The sequence below is a fragment of the Lontra canadensis genome, unplaced genomic scaffold, assembly GCF_010015895.1.
Source record: "Lontra canadensis isolate GAN:19392208 unplaced genomic scaffold, GSC_riverotter_1.0 scaffold91, whole genome shotgun sequence".
In the NCBI taxonomy this organism is placed as follows: Eukaryota; Metazoa; Chordata; class Mammalia; order Carnivora; family Mustelidae; genus Lontra; species Lontra canadensis.
Genome location: NW_022631085.1, coordinates 6,301,295 through 6,320,847, shown reverse-complemented (window position 1 = coordinate 6,320,847; position 19,553 = coordinate 6,301,295). Strand labels below are relative to the sequence as shown.

Genomic DNA, 19,553 nt, shown 5'->3' with positions numbered 1-19,553 from the left:
GCTTGGCCTCCACACTGTCACTATTGATTTTAAAATTACCACCCTAAGCACAGCACTCTTCTGCCGAATGACACTCCATGGCTCCCTACTACCCAGAGTATACAACTTAACACAGTCTGGCCTGCATCTGCCTTTCCGATGTTGCCCCACCCTCTTTAGAGAAGGCCTCGCCAGGACCTCCTCCATCCAACACACCTCAGTAATGCCCCCCAGGCCGAGCAGCAGGGTGGCTGCTTCAGGAGAGCTAATGCCCCTGCACCCTACCTCACCTGGGAGCTCTGCTCTGTATCTTTAGGGCCCCAAGGCCCTTCCCACAGTCTCACAAGTGTCTGCTGAGATAGCCTTCCTCCCCACAAGCTTACAGACCCTCATGGGTTGGGCCCCTGCTGGATTTCTCCCGTTCTCCCCAGAGCCAGGGACAGAACAAATGCCCAAGATCTGGGGAATGAATGGCATCTCGGGTAACACATATCCCCACGTCCTGGGGAGAGTGACCGCTTTCCCCTCAGGTCAGTATCAGCCTGATTAGATTGACATTTCATTCTGTTTCCAAACTGAACACCTTTCACTACCCTCCCCAGGTTCATAAGAAAAACAAGCAAGTCATTATAATCCAAAGGCATTTACTCCATCTACTCTCTAAAACAGAATCACGTGCTAACTTGGATCAAATCTTGCCACTTAGTTAAAAGGTGTTAAGTCGCTCGGGATTTTGTTTCATGAAAGTGTGTGTGTGTGTGTGTGTGTGTGTGTGTGTGTGCGCGTGCGCGCGCGCGCAAAGCCATTTAATAAATACTTTTCCAATTAAAAAAAAATCCCAATTCTATATATGGTATTCATAGAGATTGTTAATTCAAAACATATGCCTTTGTACAGAAAAATGAACGGAATAGTTCTCAGGCATAAAAAAAGACCACTTAAGAAGATAAACCAGTGTTTCATTTTCTTTCCTCCCCCCACCCCCGCCACAAAAACAACTCAGGCCTTTGTGGCTAAGGCTCTGACAGCACACCACACTCACAAGGTCAAGCCCGTATGATTCACAGGAGCCCAGCAGCCCTCTGGCCCCATCTGGGCACTGTGTGACACCCAAAGACACCATGGATTATCATTCCCACCCGTGCCCCCCGCCCCCCCAAAAATCCCACAAAAATTCAAGTATTTACGCAATTTTTTTTTTACAAAATGTCCAAGTAGGAGTATATTTATGACAGCAGGAGTCCTTAAAAGGTCTTCTCAGCTCTTTTCACAACATTGCTCATAAGCAAAGAAGCCACATAAAGGATATTTTTAATTGAAGAAACTATTTTGTATAGAGTAATGCTCTTAAAACGTAAGGAATTCTTATTTTTCTCCTGTAAACTGAACTGGTTTTTACTTTTATGCCTCTTTCACACACTGGGCAGTTGTGGAAAGGCGAGTCCAGTTTCGTCTTCACATGTGAATCGCCTGAGGCCATACTTCATCTCCCATGAACTAGTAAGGAAAATCTGGCACATAATTTTAAATGTGCTGTAAATGCTTCCTTCCATCTTCTTTCATCAGACAAATTTGTAAGTCAGAACAAGACAACCATGACTTTGCCCACGAGGCTCACACACCGTGAGCGCCTCAGAGCAGCGCTGCGAGAGGCACACGGACTCCTCACTGGCCGCAGGGAGCAGCTCTGCAGAGACGCAGCGGTCAATGGCCTGACGCTGTGGTCTCCCGCGGGTGGGGGGCGTGCGTGTGTGTCACGCCGGGCGCAGACCTGGGCTCACAGCGGAGCCAGCACACGGCTGTCCTCTGCTTGGTCCCCACCACACTCCCCACTATGGCTGCCTCAAAACCCATTGCCTGGCAAGCTCCAGTGCTACTAACCTCATGTGACGCTGACCTCTCCCCACCACGTCAGCTTCCTCAACCGCCTGCCCCAACTGGGCTCCAGGTGGGCATGGGAAAAAGGCTTAAAGCGTAAACTCTCCTGTGGTTGAGGAGCTGATGAGTTCAGAACCCAGCCTGGGAATGTCCAGGTGCGGTGTTCAGGCGACCCAAGCCTGAGGGCTTCCTTACCTCTCTGCTCACACACCCCACTTCCCATCCCCACCAGCGCCCAAGTTCCGGACTTTACTACTTCCCACACTCGTGGAGCAGCGCTGCCTGGAAAACAGGAATCATGGGAACACACAGCTCAGCTGACATCTCTCCTCTGTCAGGGAGACTGTGCTAGCCACGATTAACCCTGAAGTCCTCAAAGTCACACCCAACTGCCTCTCCTGTTCAGGCTTCCAATCTGGGTCTTCTCCAGGCAGCCCCTCTGGGGGCCACGCAACCCACACCACTTCCTAACACCAAACTTGCAGGAAACTCCCCACCGCCGTGCCTCTGCTCAGGCTGTGCCTTCCCTTATGTTTCCCTCAACCCATCCATATCCTGGCCACCCCGAAAGTCTGTCCCCCATACCTGCTCCGCCCACAGCCTCTCCTAATCTCGCCCCTGGCTGCCCTTAGCTTTCTGGGACACAGCCCTCTCTCCTCCAATTCCTCCTGAGCGAGGCCTGGGGCTGACCTTCCTCCACCTTGCATTAATTAAAAGCAAGCTGCTGCCGCCCTCCTGAACAAGCCTCTGAGACCGTGAGAGTAAGGCTGCGTCCTCTCCATCTTTCTCACCCACGGCTCCCTGACACAGTGCTCCATAAACATTTGCTAAAATGACCTCAAAGGAAGAGGGAAATGTACTGTACAGAACACTTTACTTGGCTAAGTAATTCATAATACTGCTGAGATGCCATCTGGTTTTCAACAATCTCAACCATACAGCGAGGTTCGGGTAATCCACTCATCTTGCAGGGACACTCTGAGCTCAGAGGAAAGGAGACACAGCAACAAAGTGGTTTAACAAAAAAAAAAAAAAAAAAAAGAAGAAGAAGAAGAAGAAGAAGGCCTGGCCAGAGATGGAGGAGTTAGGGCAGAGAAGAGAGACGCTAAGCAAGGGAAAAAGGCAGGAAAGATAGCATCCTCCTGCCAGAGGCCCAAATCCAACAACCCCCTAAACAGGGGAACTGGGCTCCAGTCACAAAACACTACCACACCCAGGTCCCTGACTTGCCCAAATTAGACAAGACAGAATTCTCCACAAAGAAATTTTTTTAAAAGTCAAAGTAAAAACCCCAAACTGTAGCTGTGCCTTGGATGAAAACCCCACCTTTCCTACAAAGAGCCTAAAGGCCCTTAAGAGTAGATGCAGTAAAAGCCTAGGAAATTTGGAGAGTGTCTTAGTTCATAAAATATCTGCGTAGTGAAGATTTTCTTCAGGAAGTAAGTCTTATTACTTCAAGTCCTCCCTAATCAGAGGAAAGGAAACAAAAGCCATTTCATTTCTCTCCTTTCTTCCTCGAAGCCAGGGTAGCAGCAGGGATAACAACTTTCACAATGAGGCTCCAGAGTATCAAAATCAGGGGCCTGGCTGGGGAAGATCCCCGAGCCCCTGTCGCCTCCAGGCAGACCACCAGGCTGACATAGAGAGGCCCGGGGAGAGGCCGTGTCTGGTTAGCCCGGCCAGTGCTACACCGGCTGTCCGAAATTGGTTTGGGCCCATTAAGGGATCCTTGAGGGAAGGAAAAAATAAAACCCCCCAGTAAATCCAATTTAGCAATCGCAGGCACACTCCGGTAATTGTTATTACTCTCTCTAAGTGCCTCCAAATGATCCGCATATAAACCAAACTCACACCCGGAGAGAGTGAGCGCACCAGCTGACACAGGAAAAGCAGCAGGGGCAGACTCCTGACAGCTCTGTCTCTGGAAACCGCTCTGCTTATCTTCACGACAGGAGAGGCTTAGAGAAACAAGGGAGCCCAGTATCCCCACTGTCGCTCCCTGGCTGCCGGGTTGAGTGTGGCCAGGGCTTGCCGTCAGGCCCCCGCACCCGACAACGGCGTCTCCAAGGCCACACTGAACCCTGCCTGTGCTGCTCTCCATCCCCTCTCTCCCACTCCCCCAGTGGGTCATGGTGGGACGAGAGACATCGGGTCCTACCCTGGGGAGGCGCAGCTTGGTCATGCCTGTTCGCGCCGACTCCCCCAGAGCCGAGCAGCTGTCAGTCAACGTGGCCAGCGAGGCCGCAGTGGGGCCCATCTGCAGCACACACTCCTCTCCTGCCCATTTATGGGAGGAAGGAGTAACGCCACAGAAACGCAGCTGCCACTCCTCGCAGGCTCTTGGATCCTGGTGGAAATCATCTGAACGTGGAGTGAGACATCCAAGTTCATGAGGTTTCCCTGCGCCCTAGGAGATATCTTTTGACATCCGGACTCTTACCTCATCTATTAAAGGGTGGCTTTCGGCTAAAGGATTGAAAGGTACAAAGACAAGAAGCGCGGGCCCCTTCTTCAGTTCGTTGTTCAGCAGGAGGCTCTTGCCGCCGTGCGGCCGCAGCCATCGGAGGAGCGCCTCTCGATTTTCCAAGGCCCACCTGTGGATGTTCTCCGCGGTGTAGCTGACCGCCTCCCTGGGAAAGACCTGCGAAGGACAACACAGGGAGGGCTGAAGGCAGGGCAGGCTCAAGAGGCCCCGACCACCCCGCCGCCGCCCAGGGGCACGCGACCTGCCCCGGCTCCTCCAGTCAGCGTTTCCTCCCAAGCGGCTGCGAAGAGCACGGGCAGCTCAGAGGGGCGACTCTCAGGTCACAGAGCCCTCCCGCTCCCTTCAGCAGACGGCTCAACCAAGGGGGGAGCACTCTCCCCATCTGCGGCTGGCAACGATGGCCTCTTCCACCCTGGCCGAGGGGCGCTATTACATTTTAGCGGGTTCTTACAAAAGAATTATTGTAAAAGGATCAATGAATACCCAAAGGAATGGAAGTTATAAAGTTGAGGATCGTTTAGACTTTTACGCTGGTTCCTCAAAACCTGGCTCATCGTGGTGGGAGAAGATACTCCTTAGGGCAGAGCTCTGAATCTGCATCTTCCGGTCACCGTACCCCAGTGACTAGAGGAACACCTGGCACACAGCAGAACTCAGCAAATAACTTGAACGAATCCACGTGTGACCTAGAACTTGTACAAAGCCACAGATCACCCTTACGTGTATGGAATGAAGCAAAGAGACACATAGATTTTGTGCTCTGTTTAAAGCAGGTCAACATAAAATTATGTTTGAAATTCCAATATGGATCAGTGGGTTTCAAATGAAACTCCCCCAAAAAAGTGCTTCGGAGGGTTCCACAAAATGAGATCTTTTATACTCTCCAAAACTGAGAATTAAATTGCCTTGTGACAAGGATGTCCACCGGTTTTATTTGTTAAAATACTGGAATCCCAATAGTATTTCATTTGATAAAAGGAATTCTGGGGCACCTGGGTGGCTCAGTGGGTTGAGCCTCTGCCTTGGGCTCAGATCATGATCTCAGGGTCCTAGGATCAAGTCCCTCCTCGGGCTCTCTGCTCGACAGGGAACCTGCATTCCCCCTCTCTCTGCCTGCCTCTCTGTCCACTTGTGATCTCTCTCTCTGTGTCAAATAAATAAAATCTTAAAAAAAAAAAAAAACAAAACTACTAGAAGGAATTCTGCTAAACCAACCACCAACCTTCAGAACTACAGACCTGAAGCCGTAAGCCCAGTGTGTCTGCCAGGGCCATTCCCACAGCCCCAGCTTCTCTCTGTTTTATGCTCCTTCCTCAGTGCCCTCCCCTCTAAACCCATACGACGTATGCTGGTTGTACAGCATGCTACAGGAGGAGGATGGAGGAAAAAGACCAACAGTGAAAGCAGAGGAAGTAAGAAGCAGCTCAGAGGCACGAAGAGGGTAGGCGGGTGGCAGAGAAACCAGCGAAGCAGTGACTCTCAAAGTGGGGATGGCAGGAGTTTGAAAAAACAAACTCAGACATCATAAACACAATTCTATTTGGAAAACACAAAAATACATCTGACTGCTGGAGTACAAATTACATGATATACAGCATGGCATCTGGGCTCCTAGGGATTTGCAGAAGCCAGGGGGACTGACAACCAGAGGCGCCCCAGAGAGGGCCTAACAGTCCTCCCGCAGGCATGAGACTTGCATGTCGAGTCAAGGGGAGCCCAGGTTCAGTGGGCTGGGTACACGGGTTACACAGATACTGGTCTTCACTAAACCTGTAAGTCACACACACTGTAAGTGACATCAGAGACAGAATATACTTAAAAAAATAAACTCAGTGATAGGACTGAAGCAGCAGCTATATAGCAGAGGCAAAGGGCTATGCGGGGCACAGGTCAGCAGCTCAGAAAGAGCTGAGATGGGGCTGCTTCACCGAAAGCAAACGAAATCAGGGAGCAAAGACAATGGAAAACCAAGGCTCTGTGGGGTGAGAAGCCATCAGCTTCTCACTGTGACTTAACAAGAACCTCAAAATCGTTTCATCAGCTAAGGAGAAGAGCATGCCACGTGATTACTCCTGATGAATGGAACAGATGAACGAAGAACATCGCCTAATGGAAGCTTCACCTCTGAGAACATTGCGCCCAGAGTAACAATTCTCCAACAGAATCATCCCGCGATTTCATCCGAGGAGGAAAACAAACAAGGCTGCACCAAAGTCGAAGAATAAAAACAAAGAATCGCTAGATGTTACAGCTGAGAGCCCTCTAACGCATGGGTTTGCACACGGGGACGCGGGCTCTAGCGTGGGGTTGCAGGAACTCTCAATTTGCATATAAAAATCACATACACTTTCCTAGGGAGAGTGCCCATAGATCTTATCCAATTCTCAAAGAAGTCCATGACCTAAACAAGGTTAAGAACCACTGCACTAATATAAATGTGATTTCAAAATACTTACAAGTGATGTGTTGAAATGTCTATGTAAATACACACTTCCAGATTGTACTAAGGATACCAGTTTCGCAAGATGTTTATTTGTGATAACCCCAAATCGTATTGTTCCTAGGTAATCTGAAACAGAAAATTTGCCTTTATTAAAGAAAAAGCCTATGCCTTAAAACAACCACAAAATGCAATGATCAAGTCTTGATGCACAAATCCCCAGAGCAACGCTCTTTTTGGTCACCCAGCCTAGGCAGAAAAGGAGGAGCTGGAGAACCGTCCTCCCGAAACAGACCTCACATGTCCTCCTGAGTAACAACCCTGACAGTCCTGCGCACTGTGTCTGCCTGCGATGATCTGACCTCATCTCCTGTGACCCCGTGCCCCTCTCTCATTGGCCCCACCGTGGAGCCTAGGGGTCTGTTGTTCGTCTGGACACTTCCACCGCTGGCTCCTCACCATTCAGACCTCAGCTCCAGCCCCACCTTCTCCAAGAAGCCTTCCCTGACCACCCCACCTTAAGGCAAACACTCCGAGGACAGAGTCCATAAGGGGAAACTGGGGCTTCCTCTCCGCTCAAGCACTCTCTCTACCTTTACTCTATTTTTTAACAGCACTTATTAATATCTACATAATCTTGTTGATTTATTTTAATTTTCTTTGGTCCAACTTCCTCTTAACTTCTGTGAAGTTAGAAACCTTATTTATTGCTATTACCCCAGCACCTATCACAGTGGCCAGGCATCTAAGAGATCAATAAATATTGGTTAAGTGAATGAACCTAAAATGTACAAAGAACTCACACAAATTAATAAGAAAATGAAAGCAGTTGAACAATGCGCAAACCACAGAAGAAAAGTAAAAGGCTAATAATTACATGAAAACACACTCAACCACCCTATTTCAGAAGAAAGCAAATTAAAACAAAGTACCTCTCTTTACCTCAAACTGCCCCAAATTTGAGACACAGGAAATACCAACTATAGGTGACCAGCAGAGAAAGGACACTCTGACGTGACGCTGGTGGGACACGTAAAGTGGCAGCCACTCAGGGGAGCAAGGGGTTGCACGCTCACAGTGAGACGTGGGCAGAGGCTGCGGCCCAAACCCCACCGCGATTCCGTGCCTGTGTGCCCAAGGTCACCCGTATGGACAGTCACCAAGAAACACTTTGCAGGTGTTCAAAACGGTGGAGTGGGGCTACTATTTGACATGAACATTTTTCCTGACACATGTGAGGGGAAAAAGCAAACTAAAGAAAGGTAAAGTGTATCTTTTTATGTTAAAAAAAAGAAAAACAACTCACACCTCATGAAACAACATACTTTTTTTTCCTACAGGCATGTATATTTAAAAAAAAGTATAAGGAAAAAAAAAAAGTATAAGGACCCTGAAAGGATAATAAAAATAGTTTTGTGTGGGGGAGAGAGATCAAAAGCGACCTTATCCTTAAGTGTATCCTTAAGTCTTTCCCTCAAGGAGCAAATGTAGTACGTGTAGCTAGAAATTGACTAAAATATCTAGTATTAGAGGCGAGTGGATAAGATGGTATAGGAAACGGTACCTTCTTTCCTAGCTCCATTCTGTTTTATTAGATGTTAAATAAGATACCGGTTACACTTTAGATGTAACAAGTTCTATCCAAGTAGCCCAAATATAAACTACGAAGGTACAGAACACCCCAAGTTCCCAGCTTCATCCTCTGAGCCCCACTCTGCAGCAGGGGTGTCACCTTGCTCTCGGAGGAACGGCCGGCGGGGAGGGCGCCGTGTGGCAATCCCTGATACCACCTTTCATTCAAATCTGACTAGTTTAATATGACACAAAACCAAAAGAAACACAGGAAGGATAAGCTAGAAACAACAGAGACTGGTTACACATGGGGGGCAGGGGCAAAGATGGGAAAGGAAAGGAAATGGGGTCGGGAGAACAGGGGTGAGGCAGCCTGACTCTCCTCCGGGAACACCTTTTCCTATGGAGGCTCTCAGAGCTTCAGCGATGTTTCACATCTGTCACAAACTCACAAACCAAAATCATTAAACCAACCAAGATGTGGGGGAGCCTAATGTGGAACCCAAGCATTAACAAACAAGCTTCACTGTCACACCACAGAGGAGGGGTGGTTGGAGGGCTGGAGGGCGGGAGGGGTGGGGAGAAAGAGCTGAGTAATTGGAACATTATCTTGACTGAGTATCGTAAAACTAAGGACAATGAGAGCCAGATTCTCAGGGCTGGGTGGAAAAAGTTACACATTACGAGAGGAGAGCTACATGCTGGTGTTAGACTGGAATCAGAGGAAATTAATATAAACTTAGGGCTTTTCACGTACACACACACACAGATAACAGAAAGACAGCCTCTCATCGATGTCTACGTGTGGGTGTAAATACATACATGTCCTGGCTCTACCTGCTCAAAGGGCCTATAAGTCATAACACCTGACACCAACCAGCACACCCAGCACCCTGATCTTGGTTTCTACATGCCTTTCCTCCATAAAAGAAACCAGGGCTCCCTGGAGAAGAGGCTAATTCCAGAGGTGGGGCAAGGGAAGTACAAAAGGAGGCGGGCACACCTTAGTGTCACAATAAAGGACGGAGCATCTTCAAAGGGTATAGGAGCCGACCCAAGGCGCTCTAATGGCAAAAGCTGGAGCTCTTTGAGAAACAAAGTGAACAATGACCAGCCTTCCTACAAAATGTCAAGGTCACGCAAAACATGGGAAGACTTCGGAGTTGTAACCAGTTGGAGGAGACTAAGGAGGGGAAAAAAAAAAAAACTATATGTTATGTGGGATCCCAGATTGGATCCTGGAACAGAAAAGAAAGACATTAGTGAAGACACTGGCAAAATTCAAATAAGGCCTGTGGTTCAGTTAATGATACTGTACCGATGGTAATGTCTTAGTTTTGACCAAAGTACCGTCACAAATGGTTGGTTACATAACATCTTAACACTGGGGGAAGCGAGGTGAAGGAAGAAAATGGGAGGAAATCCCTGTCCTATTTCTGCAACTTTTCTACAAGTATAAAATTAGCTCAAAATTTGAATTTTAAAAAATGGTATAACATGTAAGTTCAGATCCCAAAGCCGTCAGAAGAAAAAGCAGGACATAAGACAGGGTTCGAAGGCACCTCTCTCCAGAAGAAGGCTGAATCTTGGTGGACCGCCACCGCTAAAAAGAGAGGAGGAGAAGGAAAAGCAGCCAATGAGGAAATGCATTTGACAGTTGGCCAATGTCACCAACATGACTTATCAGAGCAGAAAATAAAAAGTGACAGGCTGATCCTAAAGTTGAAAGGGCCCTGTTCAAAAACCTGTTTAACTACATTAAGAATGGACAGCCTGCTGCACACAGTGGATTTGAACATGCGCAAACACATCACAATTTTAAAACTTTACTTTTCACATATAGAGATATCTACGAAATTCACACATCTATTTTAAGTTCCTGCATGTAGCGGAAATCTTGCTAGAAGAAGCCACTTAAATTTGCACTGTCATGTGTACAAGGGGTACTTGAATTAGCAGAGGAAGTTTATACTGTAAGAAAGACACAAAAAATAACACCTCTCACCTCCACATCAAGAACATTCTCTGTTAAGCAGGGCTCCAAGGCTTTCTACAGTAGGGTCTCTGCCATTTCTAAAATGAATAATTTAATCCTAAAAGTAATAAAGCTTCAACATTTTAATTAAGGACTTTGAACTTGTTGAATTAAAAATGAATTTGGGGGACGACTGGGTGGCTCAGTCAGCTAAGCATCTGCCTTCAGCTCGGTCGTGATCCCCGAGTCCTGGGATCAGGTCCCACATCGGGCCCCTTGCTCAGCAGGGAGCCTGCTTCTCCCTCTGCCTGCCGCTGCCCCTATTTCTGTGCTTTCGCGCTCTCTTCTCTCTGATAAATAAAAATCTTAAGAAAATAAAACTAAATAAAAATTAAAATTAATTTAGAATAATGCTTTCTCCTTCCCCACCAAAATAAGGTCCAACAACGACATACGTGATCCTGTTCAATTTTTTTTTGAAATCTCAATAAACTCTTGTTAGCCAGGTAACTGGCCAATTACAAGCGTCTATTAACCATCCAGTGAAAAGAGTTACAAAGACCGCTGCCTAATGTACCAAGACCAGGAGAGAACATCAGGGGAAAGGCAGTAGTTATAACCAGTTTCTGTAGCTGGTCAGACGGGAAACTAACGAGGGCGAGGTGAGCACAGCATGAACACTGGCGTATGGGCCATTTGCTGCAAAAGGTGCGGAGCCCTGGGATCTGGGTCCTTCCGCGACAAGGCAGCCCACCACACACAGAGCCACCATCTATGCCCACAGGCATCTCGGCATCACAGCAGAATGTCACTACTTGCGTGCTCTGAATAACAAAGAAGCTCGCTCCAATCTTAATCTTATCTACTTTCTGTACTTCTGCATAGTTCACCCCTGGCTGTCTTTGAGGGTGGGGTTCTTCTCCACCACTATCCAAAAGCTCCACCCCTGCTTCCCACACCCCCCCAGGTAACAGAGCTTCTGTTGACCTTCCGTACAGCACCGTCACTGTTCACCTCGTTGCAAACCACCAAAGGCGCTTCCAGAATGGAAGAATCTGAAATTCCCTCTGGTTTCTACTCAGATGCATCTGGCTCTCTTTCTGGTTTCACATCAAGATTTTTCTTTTGGGGCTTTTGCTTAACATTTTAATATGAGACTATTTTATTTTGCTTAAATCTAATTTTTAACATCAAGACTTCAATTTACTGTTGAGGTAAAACACACACATACTGAGGCAATATATCAACTACCTCTGGGAGGCAAAATGTTAACATTATCAAACATTCCAGAAAGAGTAACAATAGTTTCTTTGGTTAGGAGAACAGATTTTCAACTGTAGGGCGCCTGGGCGGCTGAGTCGGTTGAGAGTCTAACTCTCGATTTAGGATGAGGTGAAGAGATGGAGCCCCGAGTTGGGTTCCACACTCAGCATGGAGTCTGCTTAAAAATCTGTCTCTCCGGGTGCCTGGGTGGCTCCGTGGGTTAAGACTCTGCCTTCGGCTCAGGTCATGATCTCAGCGTCCTGGGATTGAGTCCCGCATCGGGCTCTCTCTGCCTGTCTCTCTGCCTACTTGTGATTTCTCTCTCTGTGTGTCAAATAAATAAATAAAATCTTAAAAAAAAAAAAAAAAAGAATCTGTCTTTCCCTCTGCCCCGCCCCCTGACCTGGCTCGCACATGTGCGCACACTCTCCCCTGCTCTCCCTCTCTCAAAACCAAAAACAACAACAACAAAAAACAAACAAACAAAAACAATAATAATGATAATAATAAAAATAATAAATTTGCCTGAAGCAAAATTACACAACTCACACTCACCACCTAACATATAACCAGGAACACAAATCTGAAACCATTTAACTCAGGGATGTGTTTGCAGGAGACTCAGTAGCTCAAGAAAAAATTGCTTTATCCTGGAACACTTGGATAATGAAGCCTATGTCGGTAGCTGCACGGTCCTATTATGGTAGCCACCAACAACATACAGCTAATGAGCACTGTTACTGTGAGGGGGGGTGCACCTGGGTGGCTCAGTCCTTAAGCATCTGCCTTTGGCTCAGGTCCTGATCCCAGAGTCCTGGGATCGAGTCCCACATCAGGTGCTCTGCTCTGTGGGGAGCCTGCTTCTCCCTCTCCCACTCCCCATGCTTGTTCCGTCTCTCACTGTTGTCTCTGTCAAATAAATAAATAAAACCTATAAAAAACAAAAAAGTGTGTCCCCTCCTGTCCTTCAGAAAGGAAAAGGTGGGTCCCTAGACCTTGTGCCTCCAAGTATAAACTGCTGAGCTTCTGAAATTAATTCTCTCTCAGAGGCCTGAAGCTAACAGCTCTCGGTGTACTGCAAAGTAAGATGGCCGAGGATACACTGAAAGAAGGACGAGAAATGGTGCAGCTGAGCAGTGCGGAAATTTCTGTAACAGAACTAGCCATGTGCTGGCCAGGAGACATCCGTATGAGCTAATCTCTCAAGGACCAGGGAATAAAATGGAGTATCAGGTCAAGACAAATACTCATGAAGAGAACTGCTAATAAAAAGCATGATACTTCAAAACTAAATAACACTGGGTTAAGTCATGTGGCTTCTAATTAGCATGGCTAAGAAGTCCCGGATGCCCAGGGAAAACATCTTTCACTTCTTTACCCTGGGAAGTAGTGACATTTCCAAAAAGCAAACCTGCATCGTGGCACCCTCCTGGAAACAATCCTCATTTTACTCTACACTCTGTCATTCTTACGAACTTCTGCTTTCCCACTCTTCTTTCCTAAGTTTTAGACGAGGCAGAAAAAGGGAAACAACACGATTACACAAAAAGGGTAACCACCCCCCTCCCATGTTACTTAGCATTACGCAGTGATTCGTAATTCTTCAGTGGATGACTTCCCATATTTCCAATACGAGATACATTCACCCAGATGAAAAAAACCTTCAAAGAAATGTAACAGACCACAGAAATGTTTGTTTCCAATACATAACTATAGCAATTACTTGCATTTGGTTACCAGAACTGTGACTCTGAGGTTTGTGTATTTTCAAACTTCTTAATATAAAGCACAAAGCAATTATCCAGAAACTTTTCTGGCATTTGGGCATCACAGAGAAAAACATGCACATTCTGGTCCTGGCCACAAGACTGCTAAATGCTAAGGAAACACAGAATTCCTTCACTAGGACTTTTAATTTCTTGTGAATCAGGGAGGAGAGAAATGTAGTTCCAAATACATCATTTTAGGGGAACACAAACCACAGAGCTAACCATGCACGGTCACTACACCATCGCGACAGTAAATCCCTCACGCCGCCTGCCATTTCACCAAAGCACAGTATGAAAATGATCAAGTACTTCTCTTGTGTGTATTTCGATCCAATTTTTTTTTTGTTTTTACACCTTCACAAAGGAAAGACTTCAGCAAAGAAACCCATCCGTTTACAAATCCCTCCTCCATCCCCATTTAAGGCTGTTCTTAAGGTCTAGCACAAAGGTAACACGCTTTTTTTTTTTTTTTCCTCGCAAACAACCCTTAACAAATATAAAAGCAATTCTCAGCTCCCAGGCCTACAAAAACAAGCCAAGGGCCAGTGCATTTTCAAACTGAAGTGTCTTTTAGAGGCGACTAGAGCACAGCTCCCTTATTTTCCAGACACAGAACCTGAAGACCAGTTGGAAGGGGTCATGGGTAGACCACAGTCACACAAGGACACCAGCTACTAAAATGACGTATTAAGGGACTCAGTCCGGGCCTATGGGAACTTCCTGTGAGGAAAATACTTATGAAGTTCAGGGGGAAATGAGAAAATAATGCTAGTTGCTAAGTGGGGCTACGGCCACCTCGTGCCGCAGGAGCTCCATCAAAGGACCGGTGGCGTGGAAATCTCCATCTGACATCCGTAATGTGCCAGACATTATATTAGCGGCGCTTTTTAATATTTATAAACTGGAAAATTAGGGAGGTGGATATTAACCAGGTAAAGGCAATCTAGTTAAAGCAATATCATGGGCAAAGGCCAGGAGGCAGGAATGACCCGGCCATCCCCTGCCCCACATCTGTGGAGAACACAGCAGTAAACGGGAGTAACGTGGTCCTGGGTTCCTATCCCAGCTCCTCATTTGCTTGTATGTGACTGCATTCATCTGCTACCTCTGCTGTCACAAATTACCACAAATTTAGTAGATTAAAAAGAGCTATGTTTACCTCTCAGTTCTGGAGGTCATAAATCCAAAACAGGCCTCAGTGGACTAAAATCAAGGTGTCCATAGGGCATGTTCCCTCTGGAGGCCTCCGGGGAGAATCCGTCTCCACAGGCAGTCAGCGCTCTCTGGCTTGGGGCTCCTTCGACGGTCAAAGACAGCAAGGGCTGGACAAGTCCTTCTCAAATTGTGTCACTCTGACACTGTTCTTTGCCTCTCGATTCCAATTTTAAGGATCCTCCTGATGACACTGGGCCCCCTCAGATAATCCGGGATGATCTCCCATTCTCAAAGTCAGCTGATTAGCAACACAATTCCTCACGCAACCTCAACTGTACCTTGCCATGCGACATACTATATTCATAGGTTCTGGTGATTAGAACACTGGCATCTCTGGGGAGCCACCCCAGTGACCTCGAGCCAGTTAACAGCCTCCTCACAGCCTATTTCCTCACCAGAGACAGTCACAGGGCCATATTCACAGTTCCTACTTCAAAGAGGGAAGACTGGATCATGCAGATAAAGGGCTTGACTCCTGGAAAGGCTCAGCCTAGTATCAGCTTACCATACTCAGCTTTACATAAAAAGTAGCCAAGTAGAGACCAGAACTGGGTTTGGTGCAGAGTTGTTTCACTATAAGCTTGTGACTTTATTATAGAAGGTGATCCCTGAGAGTTTTTAAAGATTTTAATGTTTTTGGTTCTTTGCCTAGAGTCTTAGCTTCAAAAACATCAAAAGCGCAAGCCAAAAACCCTTAAGAAATAGGATACACACACACACACACACACAGACCCTAAAAAGGACAATCCTCCAAAGGTAGAAAATATCACAAAACAGAAAGTGAAGATAGCATTATTTTTAAAATACACAGGTTCAAGGAATCAAAATATCTATAAATGACTAAATTTGATTCTGAGCTTCCTGCATAACTTTTGCTTACCCCAGCCCCTCTCTATGTTCTCTCTAGCTCCCTGCACTTACCTGAAGGCTAACACCTCATTGTCCTGGGAAACCCTCCACGAGCCAGCACCATCTCCTCTGAGCAGTCAGTGATCTAATGTGAATGACCCGCCTCCACACTCCAACCACCTGGCAAAACCGGTCCCCAGGCTTGCCTGTAGGCAAGTTTACCTGTCTGCCATCCTATCTGGTGGTATTACATGTTGGGGAACTAGTTTTATTCAAAGTTGGAGCACACAGTAGATCTTCAAATGTCTGTTCGATCAGTAAGTCAGTCGTGCTTCTGACTCTAACCTGAAGTGCGGGGCGGGGGGGAGGGGGGTTGCCTTTGGCCTTAATTCTTCTCTAGCAGCATTTACAAGGCTTAAGAGATAAGTCGTAATGGGAATAAAAATATCTCCTATGAAACATGGGGACATCCTTGCTGTAACTACAGCAACATCACAAAGAAGTCAGTTTGGGGCACAGGAACAAAAAGCATGGAATTTCTAACATACTTATTCTAATGTGTACTAATCAGGCCCCAGAGGGCCTCAGAACTCAAGGAGACAGCTAGGAAAAGATTTCCCTCTACAAGTACAGTGACAATGAATGTGATTATCCAAGAAAAACAAGTAATCCTGAAACCTGCTTCATTCACGGAGAACTGTTAAACCCAATGCCTCATCCAAACTCTCAAGAGTTAGACCCAGGAACTCAGGAAAAAAAAAAATCTCAGAATGAACCTTCCTTATCTAAGAAATCAGTCCCCTGTTTTCTCAGTACCTTTAAAAATGTCTGTCACTTACAGAATAAGAAAATCCTCCCCTCTGGACTTCTTGATATTATATAAAAGTTCACAAGCTAACGGAAAAGCGCTCCAGAAAAAGCTTTATTCATGAATAAGGATATGGAAGAGAGCACTCTGTATGCGCCCGGACTCAATTCTACCAGCAAAGCACAGCTCTGTCAGATGCCACCTGACAGAGTGGGCGACCCTACACTGGAATTAGCGGTTCCTCCACTAATAAATTCCTCTTTTAAAAAATTCACTATTGGGTGCGTGGGTGGTTCAGTGGGTTAAGCTTTTGCTTTGGGCTCAGGGTCCTGCTCTGCTCAGCAGGGAGCCTGCTTCCCCCTCTCTCTCTCTGCCTGCCTCTCTGCCTCCTTGTGGTCTGTGTGTGTGTGTGTGTGTGTGTGTCAAATAAATAAATAAAATCTTTAAAAAAATTTTTTTTAAATAAAATAAAATAAAAAATTCATTACAACTGTAGTTCCCAAAGGGTGTTCCTTAGAAAACTAATGCCACAAGGATCCATAGTCAACTAAGTTTAGTTGACTAAAGTTTAGCTGACTCCTAACAGTGGCAGAAGAAAGTAGAAATGGCATCCTTAGTTAATGGTTTAGTGTATTTTCAAGGTTAACATTTAAGTATCATGTAAATTTCAGTTCAGCTCATTAGGATTCCAGTGTCAGGGGACAGTGAAACGCCAGCAGAAAGGCAGAGAAAGAAGAGTGCATTAGGCAGGGGCCCACGCAGTCCTGTCATCATGAGCGATGCCTACACTCTGGTCTGAGGAACCAGCAAGGCCAGGCAACAGAAGTGGTGGTAGGAAGGAATCCAAGGCGACTTAACATCTCACTGCTCCAATCGCTCTCACTTGAGCAATTTCAAGGTCAAGTGCCTTTATTATAGTCATTCATTCAACCTTTTAGCTACAACAGTGGTCATGCAGGGTGTTGAAGCTGGAGGAGCAGGAGGATAAAACCTGGGCCTCAAGGCACTCAATCAAAATATTATCTGAACAAAGCAGCTCATATCCTGGTGGGAAAGTCATTTCCATAGTGAGAACACCATGCCACAGGAACAGAAAGTACAAGCAAAGGAAGGCCTGTGTCCACTGGTTGGTCAGGTTATACAATACCTTGTGTAGAATTCTTTAAGGAAACATACATGATACTTAAAGTGCTTTCAGCCAAGCGGCTTTCTAATTGAGCTGCTATGGACAGGAAGACTATTACTTTATTCACAAAGTATCGTACAGAGGATGTAGCTATATAAAATAATCACTGACTCTTCTCTCCACTACCTTCAATCTTACAGATACACAAACTCACACAAAGAAGAGTTCAATATTTTCTTCAACTTTATAGCTCCTGTCCTTGGCACACAAAGGGTACACACTAGGCAGTGCCATCTCCCAGACCACAGCTTCCCTCACTAGCCAGCACTGTCCCTCCTGTAGGCCAAAGGGAAAAAAGGACTGAAGTTGGTTGCAAATTTTCTCTTTTCAAAAAGTCACTACATCAGGGGTCCCTAGGAGGCTGAGAAGGTTAAGCACCTGCCTTCAACTCAGGTCATGATCCTGGGGTCCTGGGATGGAGCCCCGCATCAGGCTCCCTCCTCAGCAGGGAGTCTGCTTCTCCCTCTCCCTCCTTCCCCTGCTGGAGGGCACTCTTTCTCTCTAATAAACAAAAAATCTTTTTAAAAAAAGTCGCTGAACCACAGCGGAATATAACAACATTTTACCAGAACACGTTTATAGCAAATAATGAAGTAAGTATAAGATGGAAAAAAATCCAGTAAGCAACTTAAAAACACTGACCCCTCTACCAAATTTTCTTTAGGAACAAAAGAAAGCCTGCCTGCCAAGATCAAAAGTGGAAAGGTTCAAAGATGCTCTGCAGTCTGGGGAGAGGGGAGAACTCCGAGAGACTGGTTTCCCTCCCAATCCTGAAACACACACACACTGCTGGCCCACAATTAATCATTCAGCACTTTGAAATGATCAAACATTAATGAGGAATGTGTAAGACCGATTATAAAAAATTAAAAGGTCTGAATAAATGGATAATCATGCTGCAACCCTAGAAAGGGAGACGAAATGTTAGGAAGACATCCATCACCTCTAAGTCAATATACACCTTTAACACAATTGCTACCAAAACCAGCCAAATGATATAAAAGAGGATTCCATAGGACACAAGACTTAGGGGAGGCAAAGTTCAGACTTTACCAGGTAATAACTTACAAAGCAAGAAATGAAATTATATTTACTCATACAAAAAGAGGTATCTAGACCAAAGGAAAACATAGAAACAAACCCGCTTACATGTAAACTATTTTGAGATAAAGCCAGGCATCATCAAGATGAGGGAACATGGAAGCATTATTTTGTAAATGGTGCTGATTAGCCTATAAGAAGGGGAGGAAAAAACTACTATGCTCTGTCCTCTGAAAAAAGCCAGAGAAATCCAGGTAGCATGAAGTGCTAAATAATTTTTAAAAATTAAAAAGAAAATGAACTAATTAGTGATCAGATTTTTAGGGGGGGGGAAGAAATCAAGAAAAAGAACCACAGATTAAACTACATGAAAATACAGAAGTGCTATATAACAAACAGTGACAGTAACACAGCTAGGAAAACAGTGGACAGAAACACGACAAAGCAGCACCACCCATATCACCTAACAGGCAGGCCCCCGTCAACGGACAGATCAGCACCAAGACTGCGATCAAGGGGCAAAGGACCCAGATAACTGAGAGGAAAGGCAAGAATTAAAACCACAAAAAGAGAAAGCAGTCAGTATTAAGTCATCAGGCAGAAAGCCAATTTTCCATACGATAATGTGCAAAAGTTATCAAATGTTATAGAGATGGTCTTGAGAGGGACAAAGTACCACGGAACCAGATCTTAGAACTGAACTCACGCATTTCTGAGGCAGGCATGGACTCTCTTAGCACACTCCCCACACCCAGACATGAGGCTTCACGTCAGTACATTCTCAGAAAACTTGTCCACTGAGGCCAGCTAGCTTCAAGAAAAATGTCAGAGACTGTCCTGGCTATTTCTAAGACAATTAAAAAAATTAAGGCAAAGGAAAGAGGCGCATTTTGTAAACACTTGTGTCGTGCTGAACCAGAACATCTGCTTTCTACAACAGACCAAACACTTCTCCAGGTAAGCTCTCCACAACCAATTGTTAAGTGAGGCAAATGTGTCTTGGGCCGCAATTTGTTGCACACAATCTAAAGTTTTTTGGGTTTTAAGATTTTATTTATTTATTTGACAGACAGAGATCACAAGCAGCAGAGAG

The 19,553-nt window shown here is 45.8% G+C and overlaps 1 protein-coding gene across 3 annotated transcripts in view; it reads right to left on the bottom strand.

Annotated features, from left to right (window-relative positions):
* Nucleotides 1–19,553, bottom strand: part of TXNDC11 (thioredoxin domain containing 11) — a 59,447-nt gene that overhangs the window by 12,907 nt on the left and 26,987 nt on the right. For 2 of the 3 annotated variants that reach the window (XM_032836291.1, XM_032836294.1), the window contains 2 exons: nucleotides 6,799–6,911; nucleotides 4,298–4,498 (listed from right to left, as the gene is read on the bottom strand). In XM_032836291.1, the coding sequence (XP_032692182.1) occupies nucleotides 4,298–4,498; nucleotides 6,799–6,911 (314 nt within the window). The remainder of the gene's footprint in view (nucleotides 1–4,297; nucleotides 4,499–6,798; nucleotides 6,912–19,553) is intronic. The other variant, XM_032836293.1, reaches the window with a different exon arrangement.